The sequence below is a fragment of the Balaenoptera physalus genome (genome assembly GCF_965194825.1).
Source record: "Balaenoptera physalus genome assembly, chromosome: X".
NCBI lineage: Eukaryota > Metazoa > Chordata > Mammalia > Artiodactyla > Balaenopteridae > Balaenoptera > Balaenoptera physalus.
In genome coordinates this window covers 55,556,743-55,573,134 of record NC_138903.1, presented here as the reverse complement: position 1 = coordinate 55,573,134, position 16,392 = coordinate 55,556,743, and the positions used below count along the sequence as shown (strand labels likewise).

Sequence of the window (16,392 nt, the reverse complement as noted above, 5' to 3'; positions counted from 1 at the left end):
TATGGCAATCTCCCTCACTAGAAATTTCTCCCCTTCACTCCACCCAAGACCACATCACCTAGCTCTCCCGATCCAAGGGCAACAAAGACAGCGGTGACTCCGACAGAAGAAGGGGAAGGGGAGCTTAGCAATTTAAGACTCAGCCAAAAGCAATTTCATAACCCTAAGGAGAGGTATGTTGTGGGGGAAGGGAGTAGAGGAAGTCAAATATCATTTGCATTTCAGTTTTGGTTTGTTTCTTGGTCTTCTCCTTCCCTACTGGAACAATGACCAATTCAAGGGTCTTCTATTCTTCCTGGAGTCACCAATGACCCAAAATAGCCAGCAACTGTACTCTGCAGGCTGAATTCCAAGGCCCCACCCCCAAGGCGCTCAGTTAACAGTTGTCTCTCCAAGCCAGGATACCCATGGCAAGCTCTGTGGTAGGTGGATCTAATATGCCTAAGGAGAACTCACTGAAATAGAGAGGGCTACTTACACATTGATAGCTGGGGGGAAAATGACACTCCCAATACCATTCTAAAGAGGAAAGAGCAACTTCTCCAAATAGTCACTGTTCTCTGTTCTGTTACACTCTTTCCAAGAACCTCTTACTATCTTCTTAAAGACTAGGCACAAATAATCAGAATGTCAGAAAAAGCCAATGTTCTCATTTTACAGGTATGAAAACTAAGGCCCATAAAAGTGACCTGCCCAAGGTCACACAGGCAGAGACTAAAAACCAAATATCCTGATTCAGTCTGTTATTCTTTTTGTTGTACCATTTCTACTCAAAAGCATTTTTTAAAAAAATTCCAGACAAGTGCTCCAAGCTGTGTCAAAAGCTGAGCTCTTCTAAGCTAGGGCTAGACAGCTCAGGACTGGAGATAAGAGGCAGAGGGACGCTGGACGCAGCCCGCTCTGGAAAGTCAAGTGAGAAGCCTAGGCATACGAAAGGCACAAGTAAAGAACTCAGCAACTGGAAGGCTTTACTTACTCCAAAGGAGTAGTTTCAGATGCTGAGAGCCCAACCACGCCCCACCCCACCCCCACGCTCTGAGCCTTTCCAGGCCGAGCAAGACTACTCTTAGGCTATCAGAGATCTAAGTAAGAAGCTAGAGGGAGGTGACCAGGCAGGGTAAGGAGGGCAATGAGAGATAAGAAAGCAGGGTGGAGAAATCACAGTCATTCCAAAGCTCTCTCATCTTCCTCTCTCCTTTCTCACTGGCCCCCACCCTGGCCCCAACAAAGAGCCTCACCTCCTGCTCCAAACAAGCCTTAAAAAAGGAGAAAATAGAAGTTTGCAGATGGCACTATATAAACATGAGGAAGGTGTTCCCTGTACCAAAGAAGAACAAGGCACTAGTTGAGGTGGCAAAGGCATTTGAGGGGGGAAAATATAGCCAAATAAGGCATACTTGACTGGTAAGGAATCATCAGGAAAGGTTCCAGAAGCTGACGTCGCAGGGAGGAAGCCTTTAGTCATTGGTTTCCTCTGGCAACTGGCCTAAGGCCAGGCGGCAAACTCCCAACCTTAGGAAAATGCCCAGGCTATGGTAGAAAGAAAGGCAACTAAGGCTAAATTTTCCCCAGGCCCTCTTCAGGTCCTGCTGGAGCACCCCTCCAAGTACCAGCAGAGAGGTGTAGTATAACCCTGAAGCAAAGTGGCAGATGTCCTCACCAAGCATATGCTAGATCGGCCAAGGCCCAGGTGCCAAGAAGAGTTAAGGAACCTGAGGAAAAGGGCTCTACTCCAGTTATATATTTCTGATATTGTTGATATATTTTCAAGTTAGAGAAAAGAAAAATTCAAACACAAAATGTTAAGTGACTTTTGCTCTCAACAAGGGAACTTCTATGGGTTAGTCAATCTCCCAGGAGTTAGTCAATCTGCAAGGATAATTGGAGAGAGGTTTAGCTCACTTAAAACCCTTGAAGATAGTAAACATTTGTACACCTTAACTAAAGACCCCCAAATTGGCTATTACCTTGACCCCCACCCTCCAACTGCATACCACAGATTAGTCAACCCCAGTTAAAGATTACAACAGGTATACAACAGGTATACAGGTATACTCTTGGTATACTTCATCTAACCTTCAGGCTGAGATTTCTGATAAAGGACAGGGGTGTGGGAAGGGTGAGAGGCAGATTAGACCAAGACAGTGAGATCAGGAACCTTATCTAAATGTACTTCAGTGGAGAAAAACGAGCCTTGACCTTTCCCAGGTATTTAAGGGAGGCCAGGACTAAAGATAGGGAAGGAAATAATGACCAAGCCCAATAGGTATGCCTTATTCCCCCTCCTATCTGCCAAATAAATATCCAGGAAAGGATTTCTCAGGATTATACTTTGTTACGTATGACCAAATGCCCACATCTCAACTTTTCTCTCATTAGACCTGGATTGATACCCTGGCCACACAAAATATCTACCAAATTCCCACAGAGAAGGGTCACCAGGGACAGGAAGAAACTTCAACCTTTGAAGTCACCTATCACAGGAGCTACCTGGCAAAGCATTACTACTAAGCAAACACAGTGGTAGGTCACCATACCAGTGGCCTAGGAGCTAACTCAACACTTACCTTATGCCACAACAAGCCCACTGAAAGGAGCATCAAATCTGGTTCTGTCATCAGGCACAGCCGAAGAGCTGTGCTTTGAAAGTTAACCAAAAGTTCTTTCTTCAAGTTTAAGGCCCAGATGCTCCAGCTGGGTCCTGGCCAGAAAATGCCACATTCTTCAACCTATCACAATCACACACGAAGAAATCCTCCCCTCATTTCCATCCTTTCTCAAATACCTATCTCATAGCAAAGCCACTGAGAGAACTAAAAGCTGGTTTTAGGCTGCTGACCTAAAGAGAGTAATCACTAAGCTCTATTCCTTGGTTTAGCTCACATGGAAACATGAAGGAAGGAGCTGCTCACATACCCACTTGGGCAACAAAGACAACAAAATTTGTTTTAGTTAATTCACCGGATTCTGGAAAACCCAAGGTAGAGTCTCCCCCAACAAACCCCTTCAGAAGGGGTTTGCCAGTTGAGACAGGACTGTTGGCTCCAACTGACCCTATAAAAAGCAACTTGGTCTATGCTGACATGTACTCTGTGGCTTGTACAATCCACAATCCCTTGAAACAATCAGCACATCAAGCCTTCCTTCATTTCAGACAAACTCGTTTCAAGAGAACACTGGCCTAGGGCCACTTGGTTTACACCCACATACCAAAACTACATCACTGTCCCACCCAGAAAAGCCACTGCCCCCAAGTGTACACATCCTCTAAAGCCCTGTTCATGTCCCAATAAACTCCCTTCTTCTCAAAATCTATAGAAAATGTCATGTACACACTTTTGTCAAACTGTTTTTAAGTGAGTTAACCCTAAATCTCCAGTTAAATAGGAGATCTACGAAGGCAGCAATTGTACCCTCCATTCATATATTTGTATCCCTTATAGTAAATAGTACCTAGTAACCACTCAAATAACAGTGAGAATGCAGCTGCCTGCCTTCATTCTTACCATCCTACCTAGCACAGGGTTGGGCATATAGTAGTTCCATAAATAATAATAACTAACATTTGCATAGCACTGATTAGATAAATGCTAGGCACAGTTCTAAGCACTTTATAGGAATTGCCCTGTTTAATCCTTACAACAACCCTACGAGATAGGTACTACCATTATCTTCACTTTACAGTTGAGGAAAATGAAGCACATAAGTTAAGTAACTTGCCCAAGGCTACAAAACTAGTTGGTCATAGAGCTGGAATTTGAATCCAAGCAGTCTGGTTCTAGAGTTTGTGCTTTTCACCAGTACTCTATGTTCCCTTTCTATAAAGGCCTAAAAAGTCCTTTTTTTGGCTAGCTATCTTCATCGGCCTTGGCCTACAAAACCTAAAGGTGAGTGGTGAGGGTTGAGGCCAGGACACTCCAGTCTGTATTCAAATGGTTGCAAAGCAGAAAATATTGTCGCCAAAGTGTAAGAAAGTACCATAATATTCTCCTAACTCAAGGAACAAGACAAGCTGGAGCACTGAGTCAGAATACAAAGAGGTCAGAGCTCAAAATTTTAAATGGCAAAGAGAAAGTGGGGAACTTGGGTGAGGGGCAGGCAGGAAGAGAAAAAAGTCATTTTGAGGCCCCAGAAGAAGTGAGTCACCCACTGACTGAAACTTGCTACAGCAGAAGCTATTTAGGGGAACTCCACTGTGGCCATATTGTTAATGTAATCACCACAGAGCCAATTCTCTGGACGTCTGTGTCCCATGGGTGAAAAGAGTCATCCTTCCAAGTCAGGCAAGTCCAGTGAGAGACCACTAACTTGGGAATCAGGAAAGCCAAGTTCTCCTTTCAAAACTGTTACCAAGGGACTTCCCTGGTGGCACAGTGGTTAAGAATCCACCTGCCAATGCAGGGCACATGGGTTCGAGCCCTGGTCCGGGAAGATCCCACATGCCACGGAGCAACTACTGAGCCCGTGAGCCACAACTACTGAGCCTGCGCGTCTGGAGCCTGTGCTCCGCAATGAGAGAGGCCGCGACAGTGAGAGGCCCACGCACCACGATGAAGAGTGGCCCCCGCTCGCCACAACTGGAGAAAGCCCTCGCACAGAAGCGAAGACCCAACACAGCCAAAAATAAATTAATTAATTAATTAAAAAAAAAAAAAAGGCAGGCATTCAAAATTCCTCCCCTAATCTGGGATCAGGCAAGTTGGATTTTAGTCATAGCCTTATTACCAGTTCATTCAAATCACTTCTGTTTCTTGGGCTTTGGTATCCCCAACTAAAATATAAACTAAACTTAAACTACAAAGTTTAAGGCCAGCTCGTTTGCTCTGTGATTCAAAACACTCCTGTGAGAAACCCAGACCACTCAGAACAATCAGCTAAAAGGGAAGCTTAAGGCCAAGGAAGCTCTTGGTCATCGTAAATACAGATGCATTTGAAATGCTGCACCCCACAACAGCCAGCCTTCAGCTCATTGGTGATAGATACCTTAGGAGGTCGGTTTATGCCCACCAGCTCCTCACTGTCTACCAGTGTATCTAACTACCACACTCAACAGGTTAAAAGTAAACTTGAAATATAACTCAGTAGCTTCCTGGCCTCTCAGCAGAACTACAGGAGGCAGGGGGTGGGGGCGGGCCTATGCTACAGACAGGCAAGGAGAAGAAAGGGGGGGAAACCCATGAGGTTTTCTGAGTGTTTGTCTGAGGCTCTTCAGTCAACCCACAGCCTTCACAATATAGTCTCAGTTGGTTTCTTTCTTGTTCCTCAGACATAGCCCATAGACATAGGCCATAGTCCGTAGCCTCAAGAGGAAACGGCCAAGAACACTCATGCCAGTGTTCCTGCCAGAGCTACTAATGAGACAAACCAATTCCCAAGCTAGAAACTCTCTATTCTGAACCCAGTACCCAGGAAGAAACAGCACTCCAGAGGTGTAGGGGGACAAGAAGATACATTTTAGCAAGTGCTGTTGAACTTTGTATTCTCAGCATAGCCTAGCACACTGCCTGGTACAAAGAAGGCACTCAAATGTTAAGGGAAGGATGTCTGAAGGAACAGACGTACAAATGGGAGGCTTGAGGCTGTACCATCAAGGCTTTCAAGAACATCAGTACCGGAAGGGTCCCTAGAATGTACCTATTACTAGTACAGTTCTCTCATGACAAGCTGGAGAGATTGAGGGCCTGAAGAAAGATCTTGCCTAAAGGCCCACTTCATTTGGATCACTTTACTGAGGACAGGGAAGATGTTCTTCTTACATGGAAAGAGGAGAAGAAAAATTATCAGATCAGTGTTACCTGCCATTTCCCAACACCCACCTACCAAATCAATGGAGTCCTGAGCTAACCCTCCAAGTGACTGCTCCTGCACCACAAATCAGAACCTGGAATTGAAAAGTTTTTCAGCTCTATCAAGCATTAAATAGGAGGAGGGATGAACAGCAAAACCAGTCAATCATGACAAGACCACCTCCTTCACTTGACCAACAGACTGCCCCAAAAGAAATTACCTTTGTACCGTTTTTTCTTCGGGGGAAGAAGAGTAGAGTGGGGTAGCAGGGAGAAAATATCATGAGTTAGGAAAGATATACATGATAAACTCAGTTCTTTCTTTGAAAGATCAGAAACAGACTGTTCCCAACCTGTAATGATGCCAATTTTCAGTAACTCTAGCCATGAAAGACCCAATCCTAGTAGTGTTGGTAGCCAGATATTCTCCCTTCTGGGGACCTTGAGTTTTGAAATTCCAGTGACGGGGATTCCCAGGAAGATACAAAGGGACCTAGATATCCTGTTGCCAAGTAACACTGTTAGAAAAGATTTCAGAATAAATGTAGCTGTCAACTCATCTCATCCCTCTAGACAGAATTGGAATTGGAGTCAGGGAAATAGACCAGATGACCTCTAAATGTCCCTTCCAGCTCCACCATTCAGTAAAGCAATCTCCTGAGAGAAGGAAGAAAGAGAAAAGTAAGAAGAACACCCTCAAGGGCTTCCCTGGTGGCACAGTGGTTGGTAGTCCACCTGCCAATGCAGGGGACACGGGTTTGAGCCCTGGTCCGGGAAGATCCCACATGCCGCGGAGCAACTAAGCCTATGGGCCACAACTACTGAGCCTGCGCTCTAGAGCCCATGAGCCACAACTACTGGACCCACGCACCACAACTACTAAAGCCCGTGAGCCTAGAGCCCGTGCTCTGCAACAAGAGAAGACCCCAAATGAGAAGCCCGCACACCGCAACAAAGAATAGCCCCCGCTCGCCGCAACTAGAGAAAGCCTGCATGCAGCATTGAACACCCAACGCAGCCAAAAATAAATAAATAAAATAAATAAATTTTTTTAAAAGTTTAAAAAAAAAAAGAACACCCTTAAAACAAGCTATTGTTACAGGCAGCTAGATAATAATGAAGGGTTAGCAGACTTGTGATCAATACCATCTCCGTCACCCACTCATAGAGCAACCTTCCCTTCTCCAAGCCTAACATGATAGAGTATAGATTAGTTGGTACCTTCGAGGGTCCCACAAAGGCTCTCTTGCCACACTAGCCCCTCTCTGCCCAGAGAGCTATTCAAGGAGAAGCCTAAAGGAAATCCCCAAGATGGTTCCTGCTCTATCATCTAAACTTTCACAGAGGGCCAAGTGAACTGGAGAACCGAAGAAGTGGACAAATGCAGGATCCAAAGAGTCAGTCTCTCTCACATAACCTCCATTCCTGATCCTTTGTCCACCCCTGAAGTCTACAGGCAGGGAAGGGTTAAGAGACTGATATTCTGCCTCCTATTCAGCAAGTACCACTTTAGTGCCACTCGAGTGGCTCAAGTAATGCTAGGAATGGCAGGAGAACAAACAGTCCACACAGCCCCTGTTAAAGTTTAGCTGAATGCAGACCCAGAAGCCTTCAAATACTTCAAGGAGCTGGACTCCTTACATCTGCTCACATGGATGGTCCCATCAATGACCATTTGATCACCTTTCCCCTGACCTGTTGAGCTAGAGCTAAAAACTCAGCAAACTGAAGAGGTTTTACCAAGACTGATCCTCTAACTAAGTCCCAGATTCAAATCCTAGCTTCACTACTGACTTGCTGCATCATTCTAGGTCAGTCCCTCCTATCTGTGGGTCTCAGTTTCGCCATCTATACAATGAGAACAATTGGACTTGACAATTGTGAAGAGCCTTTTCGACTCTAGTAAACCAAAAACTCAAGAACACCTTGAAAATTCAAAACAATCACTTTTCAGGGAATCCAAGAGTCCCAAAGACTTTGTGATCTAAAAAAGTTAAAGAGGGTAGGGAGGGGAAAAAACTTTTTTTTTTTTTTTACAACTGTCTTATCATCACTACAAAGTATAGACAGTAGTTAATAAACTTCTTCATTCTGGCTACTAAAGCAGACTCAGGAAACTGGCAAGTAGAAGCACAGAATCCAAGAATTGGTTGGGGGGACAGGCGTGTAGAGGGGCATGTTTTAACAGATTTAAAGGGAGCTGGGTGACTGAGGGAGAAAATTGGCTGTAAAAGTGAAACTAACCCTAGACAGACTGTAGACATCGTTCATATGAATGAATGGATTTGATTTTTCCACTACCTTCCCTATCTGTCATACTCCAGAAATAGCCTAAAGCACACTAGTGAAGAAGGAATGGAGAATAAGGAATTTTTTCCCTTCATTAAAGTTACTAGCTGGTATGCAGTGAACTAGAGTGTGCCCCTGGATGCCTCAGCATTGGGATAAGGAATGAGAAAAGTAACATGAGGCACTTTGTGACACCTCGAACTCTCACCAGGAGACCAAACAAATGCCAACCTTGGTTACTTTGCCCAAATCATCCACCTCTTTTTATCTGAGGACCGGAAAGTCCTGAGAATAGGGGGCAATTTGCTTTGAGCAAGAGAGGGGGCTCAACTTCAAAAATCCTTCACTGAGTGAGAACAGAGGGTCAATGGGATGAGCATCAAAAAGCACGGACCGCGATCTTGGTTCTGTCACCATGTGCCCTTAGGTGGTAAGTCCTTTCCTGTTAGGCCTAAATATCCTCATTAGTTGAGAGAGAGAGAGAGAGAGATACTAGATAGTGTCTGAGATTCCTTTCAGGTTAAGATTCTATGGTCTTAACAGGCATGATATAGTTGTTTCTCCTAAAAGTTGACCATTTCTTATTTGGGACAGGTCCCATTGCCCAGGTGGGCGTCGCCCAGGTGGGCTCAGGAATTTTGTAACCATCCCAACATGGTGGAGAGGGCGATTAAGAGTCTGGTAGGGGGTGTAACGCTGAAACTTTTTCAGGCAGGGTCGTCCTTTGTCCTTGAAGCACCATTGTCCTTGGAGCACCACAATTCCTTGAGCCAAACAGCATAGGAAATTCTCCAAAGCTGCCAGTCTATCAAAATTCAGCCCTCTCCTTCCAACATGATTCAAGTTTCAGTCAATCTGCATAAAACTACTTTCAGTATTCAGGTACTTTCAGTACCCTAGGCCTGACCTCAAACAGCTCATACTCCAATCTCTCCACAGCAGGAAAAAGATCACCATGCTGTCTTCTTTGCCACTTTTGACTGAGATAGGATGGTTTAGATAACTTTGAAATAATTTCCAGGCCCATTAAGTTGCATTTAAATGAGAGATATCTCAGGATTGAGGATGAGAGATGTCACTAAAGAAAAGCGGTTGTGGGGCACAGTCTATTCCCAGAGATCCACCCACCTATTTAGTCAAAGCCACATCTGAAGAGGAGTCGAAGAGTCAACCACAGAGAGATAAAACCAAAGAGAGGCTCCTGGAAGGATTTTTATAATCCTCTGTGATAGCGGAGACTGCCCTCCCCCCTTTTCAAAACCATTCTGTCTCACTTTGTGTGTATGTGGGGCGGGGGGGGGGGGGTGTGGGGGGGAGTGTGGAAAAGCCCCATGTCATAAAACCATTAGCAACTGAAAAGAGAGAGATGGTAGAAGTACACACTTGTTGAAAACTTGGTGTTTTTGAAGGACAGGTTCTGGAAAGGCAACAATGACTTCGCAATAAGGCTGGAACACAGCAACGTGGCAACTAAATCTCAGCACACACCAAAAGACCTGGGCCCCCCACTCCTCTCTTTCAGGGACCCTCAGTCCTTCTCAAGGCTACTAGTCACTATCTCAGCTCTACAAGGCTCAGGCAGTCCTAGGGAGAGGGGTCTGGGATAACTGCATAGCCTAAGCCAGTGCAACAAGTTGCCTGGCCTAAGGGACTCAAGCCAGAGTGGTCACCCAGCCTTCCTGAGCAAGGGAAGGGCCTCAGCAGCCATTTGGCATGACTTGCACAAAAGCAAGCAGGGCTCATTATTCAGGCACACCCCTCCCCCCTCCCTCCTGGGCATCCGGCCCCCCCTAGGCCCCACTCCCAAGAGGCTTCTTCTCTTCTCAAAACAGCCAGTAGGGTGGAGACCAGATCCTTAGAAGCTACCACAACCCTAGAAAGGTGTGGCCCCACAGGCGAGTCCACACCTCACAGAATAGTACGGAGTGGATAGGAGGAAATAGAGAGCCAGTAAGTAATGGGAAAGGCAGGGATTTGGCGAGTGGAGAGGAGGAAGAAACCAGTCTTCTTCTCCCCGACCCGCCCCCCAACCGCGCGCGTCCAGCCCGCCCCGCCCGCAAAGTCTTCTTGCCTCCCTTCAGACTGGTGCCTAGTGAAGTGTTAGCGCTCCCGGGTAAGAGCAAGCGGCCTCGATGAGTCTGTCCACAACTCTCTCCTCCCCTCCTAGTGGGAAACAGCTGAAGCCGCCTGGGGAGGCTGTGGGAAAGGTGAGTGGGGTACGGGATCCGCCCTGAGCAGCTCCCACCCTCCTCCTTGCTTCTCGGTTCCCATGGCCCCTCCTGGTCAGTGGCAGCCTCGCCCCATAAAAGCGCCAATTCCTGGACTGGGGTAAGTGTCCTCCTCCGAACCAGAGTCCTCTCCCCTGCGCCCAGGGCCCGTCAGGGGTAAAAGGAGACCTTGGGCCCCCAAGGAAGCCTTCCCTACTGTGGCAATCCAAACACAAGGAACTAGAATCTGCGAAAGAAACCGGCCATCCCGGCCCACACTTCTATCCCTGGACCCCTTTACCCGCGAGAGCGCGCCAGACCCGGACTCCACTGCCGCCCCTCCCCACGCCTGGCCTCGGCGGAAGGCGCGGCATCGCGAGCGGACGCGCGGCTGCCCAAGCCCCCGGCCATCGGCGAGGGGCTACGAGGGTCCGCAAGAGCCCCGGGGGTCGGAAGCGCCCATCCCCGGCACTCACCGTCTTGGGCATGGTGGCGGAAAAGGCGGCGGAGTTGGTGAAGTTTGGCTGGGAGCTGTCGGACGGCGCTGAGAACGCAGTACACACGGCTCGCACTCCGGAGACTGGGGGTTCGGATTGGGTCTCTCGCCAGCGTCGGGGCGACTGCTCCGCTTCCTGCTAACGGGCCACGACTTCACAAACCCCACCCAGGAAAGAGCCGCCCCCGTCGCACCGCCCGCTCCTTTATGTGGCCCGGCTTCCGCACCGCTCCCCGCCCTCGCGCCCGCCTTCTAGCCTGCCGCCGGCCTCGCCCCGCCCAGCCCATCCCTGCCCTGCCCTGCCCTGCCCTGCCCTGCCTGGCCACACCAGCTAATTGGGGGCCAGGCTGGGCCTGGGCGCCCCGGTGGGGGCTCCCACCCCTCACCTGGGCCTGCCCGCCCCTCTCCCACCCCCTTCACGGCCCCTGGCCCTCAGCATCCGGGCCATTCGGCCCCACCCCCAAATAGGGCTGGGCCCTAGGCCGCACCCTGGAAAGAGGCTTACAGCCCTGACTGCAACTTTCCACTAATGGGGAGCTCACTACCTGTCAAAACTCTCCGTTCCTACTCAAGACGGCTCTGACTCTCAGAAAGTTCTTCCCGTGTGTGTCTGAACTCCTCTGTGGCTCCGCCTATGGATCTCAGTTCTGCATCTCAGTTCTGCTCCCTGAGACAACACAAATCCCCTGCTGTCCCTAACTCCTCAGAAGTCTGAAGATCCCATATCCCCCTGAAACTTCTTTTCTCTTGGCTAAACTGCCTCAGCTTCTACAACACTTCATCGATTCTCTTCTGTAGGATTCTATATCGCTTTTCCCATCATATTTCATCCCCATCCTTGCTCAATCCTCATTTTTATCAGAATTGGGCTCCTTTTTCCCATATCTGTCTCTATTCACTTTCCTTCCTACCAATCCCAGTCTCCACCTTATTCAAATCCTGATCCTATAGCCCCTCCAACACATTCACTGATACCTGATTCACTGTCTGATAATTCCCCCAGGTTAGATGCACCCCCAGTCCACTCCTTTGAGATATGTCTGCCAGCACCCTTTCTGCTTCTTGTCAAGGTCACAGAATCCCAGGATAGAGGTGCTCTAGACTGTAACAGTCATCTAGTTAAGTCTGAGCTTTAGTTTGAAAGTGACGGACCATAGTTCTTTTTTCTACTATCCACTGATAATTGTGCGGAGGCATGGTCTGAGTATTCTTTGTGAGGTAGGGTAACACATACCTCACGGATGATGAGCCAGCTTGGGGCAGTGAAAAGGATATTTGAGAGGGATGGTCGGGACACCTGGACTTTAGTCATAGCTTTGCCATTAACTCACTCTCTGATCACTGTGTAGCCTTGGGTAAGTCCCTTCCCCACTCTGGGCTTGAGTTTCCCCTTCTGTAACAAGAAAGGGCTGAACTCCTGCGCTTCCAAGGTCCTTTCCCACTCTGACATTATAAAAGGATAACAAAGGAAGTAGACTTCCTAGGACAATAGATGAGCCTAGCAGGGTTGCATAAAGACTGGCCTTGCATTTGCTCTCAGGAATCAGCAGTCCTATTCTCTACTCCTCTGCTTTCCCAGCTCAACAGGGTCCATGCATCAATGTGCCTCAGCTTCTCTCACTGCTGTCAAAATCCATTGATATGTTCTAGGGAAAACAAAGTTCCCTGCCCAGACCATTTTCTGGAGCTGAGCAGTTGACCCAAGAAAGAGCAGCACTCCCCAGAAAGCCTTAGCAGCATGGGTAGCAATGGCATCAATCACATTCCTTGACATTGTCACTGCCCTTTTCTCCCAGGAGTTCAAGGAACTCACTGATTCCCTCATTCATATTCTAGAGCTCACAGGGGCCTGGAACTAGGCGAAGTGCCTAAAGCCAGAGGAGAAATTGATTGGAAACTCCAACTTTCATTATCCATCCTGGAAAGTGGAAACCCCCTGTGTGTCATTCCCCACATCCCATGCCAACACACCCCCTGCTCCAAACACACACACATAAGAGACCTGATTAGGGAGTGTCAAGCATCTGAACACAGTATTAAAAGGGAAAAGAGACACAGGAGTTCAAGTGAGGGAAGGGAAGTCAAAGGGTAGGGAAGAAAGGAGATTGATGGAAAAAGGGGCTGAGAGAGGAGGTGGTTAGCCCCCTGGGGAGAAGGGTGGGGAAATGGGAGGAGACTGTTTAGTCTAGCCCCCATTCAGGTCAAGGGAACTGAGGATCCAAAAGAGGGAAGAACTTACTCAAGATCGGGCAACTAGTGTGGAGAATGGATTCAGGGGTAATAAAGAAGACAGAGCTCAGTTAAGCTGTTTCCGTAATACAAGCAAGAATTTTTGAAGGCTAGAATCAGAGGAGTAGTGCTGCCACCACTTCACCAGACTGAAGTTTGTTATGGTGATTATAGTCAAGCAGCTGGACATTGCTTGATGGTTAGACTTGAAACCTCCTGGCTAGGAGGGACCCATATTTGATATCTCCATGTCTCCAAAGCAGAGCAGAGGCAGCTGAGGTGCTCTCTTGTTCTTCAAGATGGCCAGGGAAACACACCTTTGTTTTTACCTCTTTGTAAAATATTTCATGCCTATATGGCCAGAACTAATCTCCCCCACCCACCCCACACCCTACCATGATCCCATGTGAATTGAGTTAGCTCAATCTTCTTGGGGCCAGAGTAATCCCGATACTTAGCTTTAGATATGATGAGGTTTATGCCAGTGTTTGTAGAGAGAAGACATGGGAGTAAGGGCTAAACATCCCCACATATGTTGGCTGGGTGAGGGAAGTAAGAGGTATGAAGATACTTGCGTTTTTAGAAGAGCTGAATTCAAAGTTCAAGGAGGAACAGGCAAGTATTTTTCATGCAGTAAATCTAGGTGAGGGGCAGTGCAAGGACATTCTGAAGCTGGAGTCCAAAGAAGCTGGGGTGGAGGTGGGGATCTGAATCTGGGGGTAGGAGATACAAAAGGAGAAATCTGACCTGTGCTTTAGGGCCATACATGGGGTCAAGTGGAAAGGCTCAGGATTCCTCGGAGGCTGGGACTGTTCCAGAGCTGCCCCAAGTCTGGATGTCAGAGTCAAGGAAATGGCAAGCAGGAACTGCGTAAGGCTGATTTATGTGAAAGCCTATGCCAAGCTCAAGAGAGAAATGAGATTGGACTTGTAATCACCTCCCACTCAAGATATAAGCTCACTGCAGTAAAGAAGCTTCTGCATTCTAAATGGTATTCCTCTTTCAGAGGACACAATAGTGCAGGAGAGGCAATATCAGAGAGGAACTGGGTAGGGTGCAGTCCTGAATCCCAGGAATACTTTGACTAAAGAAGCATTCCTCCCCAATCCATTGGATGGTAACAGTTAAAAGTTCCCCTTCACTCAGAACTTTCTGAGGGCTGCTTTTCATTTTCATCATTGTTAGAAAGTCCTTCTATACATCTAAATTAGATCTCTTCTGCTTCACTCCACACAATTGCTCTTGGCTGATGCTTGGGTAAGGAATTAACTAAGCCTCTAAGTTGCTCTTCTCCTTCATTCATAGAAGAGAAATGTAGCAGAGAGGTGAGGAGAAACATAAGCTTAAGGCTATGCACTCAGAGTCCTTCTCTCTCTCTCTTAATTTCCCTGGATCAGCAGCCCAAGCACTAGGCTAGCTGTGCTCTTTACACAAACAAGAAAATAAGCAGAAGAATATACTCTTGTCTCCCCAAAGGGAAGAGGTCCTCTTGGTATAATATGGCTGAGAGTAAAAACTGCAGCAGTAGAGAAGTCTTGCTTTTAACCATCCTCAATCTTCTACCTACTTCTTGGAAACAAAAGCTAGGGTTTGGTTTAAAGAAGAGAAGATAACATTAATGAGGCACTTATCGTGTGCTGAGCAGTGGGGGGGGCCATTTCAGTACCTAACAAGAACCTTTAAGGGTAGAAATGAGGAAATTGAGGGTCTAAGGAGTTATCTAAAAGTCACACAATTTGTTGATGGTGGGACTGGGATTTGGGCCCAGGTCCTGTGAGTCCAAGGTCCACCTTCTTTCTACCAGCCTGACCTGTGACCTTCTCAGTCCCTAGCTGTGACCAGGCAAACCCGAGGAAGGAGATGGATTTTAAGATTCATATCACCCCTGCACCTCAGTGGTCAGACTAGACAGCTTGAGAGAGCGGGTGGGTAATAATAAACAGTGGTAATATGGCATCTTGCCAATATAAAGTGCCTGGGAATATCTATTATTAATCATACAAATGGACCACGGTGAGAGGGAAGAGAGTTTCTCTCTGGCTTTGCCTCTTAGTAGTAAGGCTGGAAGCTTTTTGAGAGCTTCCCCCAGCCAGCCAATATCAATTGTTTGAGCCAGTGCCATCTTGGAATATGAAATTAGCCCTGCAGAGAGGGTCTCCCAGTGGAGTCACTAGCTCCCAACCCTACCCCCAGCAGCCAGTGACCAGCAACCACACCTATGTGTCCGGTCTGCCTATGGGGCCCAGAGAGAAAACAGCCCGCTGAGCACATGGCCCTTCCTTCTGTGAACAACCCACAATCCAAACTCGATACACTTAGAAGGAAACTATCCATCTGTCCATCCTACCCATGCCTCCAGCAGTGACCAGGTGCCTTCTGGGTGCCCGGTTCTATGTGAGGCTCTGCAAGGGGTACTCACCCTCTTCCTCCCCAGGAGCTCTCCTTCCCAACCACTCTGTGTTTGTTGGTGGTTTGGCTGTTAGCGCCGTCTTTTGTGTGCACGATGTCATCATCTTTTTTTTTTTTAATTTATTTATTTTTGGCTGTGTTGGGTCCTCGCTTCTGTGCGAGGGCTTTCTCCGGCCGCGGCAAGCGGGGGCCACTCTTCATCACGGTGCGCGGGCCTCTCACTATCGCGGCCCCTCCCGCTGCGGAGCACAGGCTCCAGACGCGCAGGCTCAGCAGTTGTGGCTCACGGGCCCAGTTGCTCCGCGGCATGTGGGATCCCCCCAGACCAGGGCTCGAACCCGTGTCCCCCGCACCGGCAGGCGGACTCTCAACCACTGCGCCACCAGGGAAGCCCGATGTCATCATCTTTAACTCTCCTCTGCCTTCCCCCTACCATCTGATCACCAAGCCCTGCTCTCTGTCTGTCTGTCCTTCACAGCTTCTCTCCCTCCCATCTCTGCTGCCAGTGCCCTAGGTCAGCCCTCACCGACTCTCCCTGGTCTCCCTGACTCTAGGCTGCCCCACCCAGGCCATCCTCCACATGGTCACCATGGTGATCTTCAGACATGCAGCCTTCACCTGTGCTCAAACACGTCAGATGACCCCCTCCACCCAACACACACACACTTAACCTTTGCAGGCTTCTCTTGCTCCCACAGCTCCTCAGCACAGCCCTTCCCCTCGAGCCAGGCTACTCTCACCGCATGCACACAGCCCGGTGTGCTCGCTCTTGTCTCTGCACAAAGCCTTCCCTTGATCTCTCCTGCCCTCCTTGTGCTCTCTGCCTCCCCCCAGCTCCTGTAGTGCCCAGGTCTGCAGTGCTCATCTGGCGTCCCTCCCACATTCTGCTTTGTCTTGTCAGCTGCTGCTTTTTTTTATCTTTTCCTCCATTCCAGACTGGGCTGTAGTTGCCCCCCAAAAGGGATTACACTTTGTG

The 16,392-nt window shown here is 48.2% G+C and overlaps 1 protein-coding gene across 1 annotated transcript in view; it reads right to left on the bottom strand.

Annotated features, from left to right (window-relative positions):
* Positions 1–10,958, bottom strand: part of MSN (moesin) — a 65,389-nt gene extending 54,431 nt beyond the window's left edge. Inside the window, exon 1 of the mRNA XM_082444961.1 lies at positions 10,759–10,958. Within this exon, the coding sequence (XP_082301087.1) occupies positions 10,759–10,770 (12 nt within the window). The 5' untranslated portion in view covers positions 10,771–10,958. The remainder of the gene's footprint in view (positions 1–10,758) is intronic.
* Positions 10,959–16,392: the final 5,434 nt, after the last annotated feature.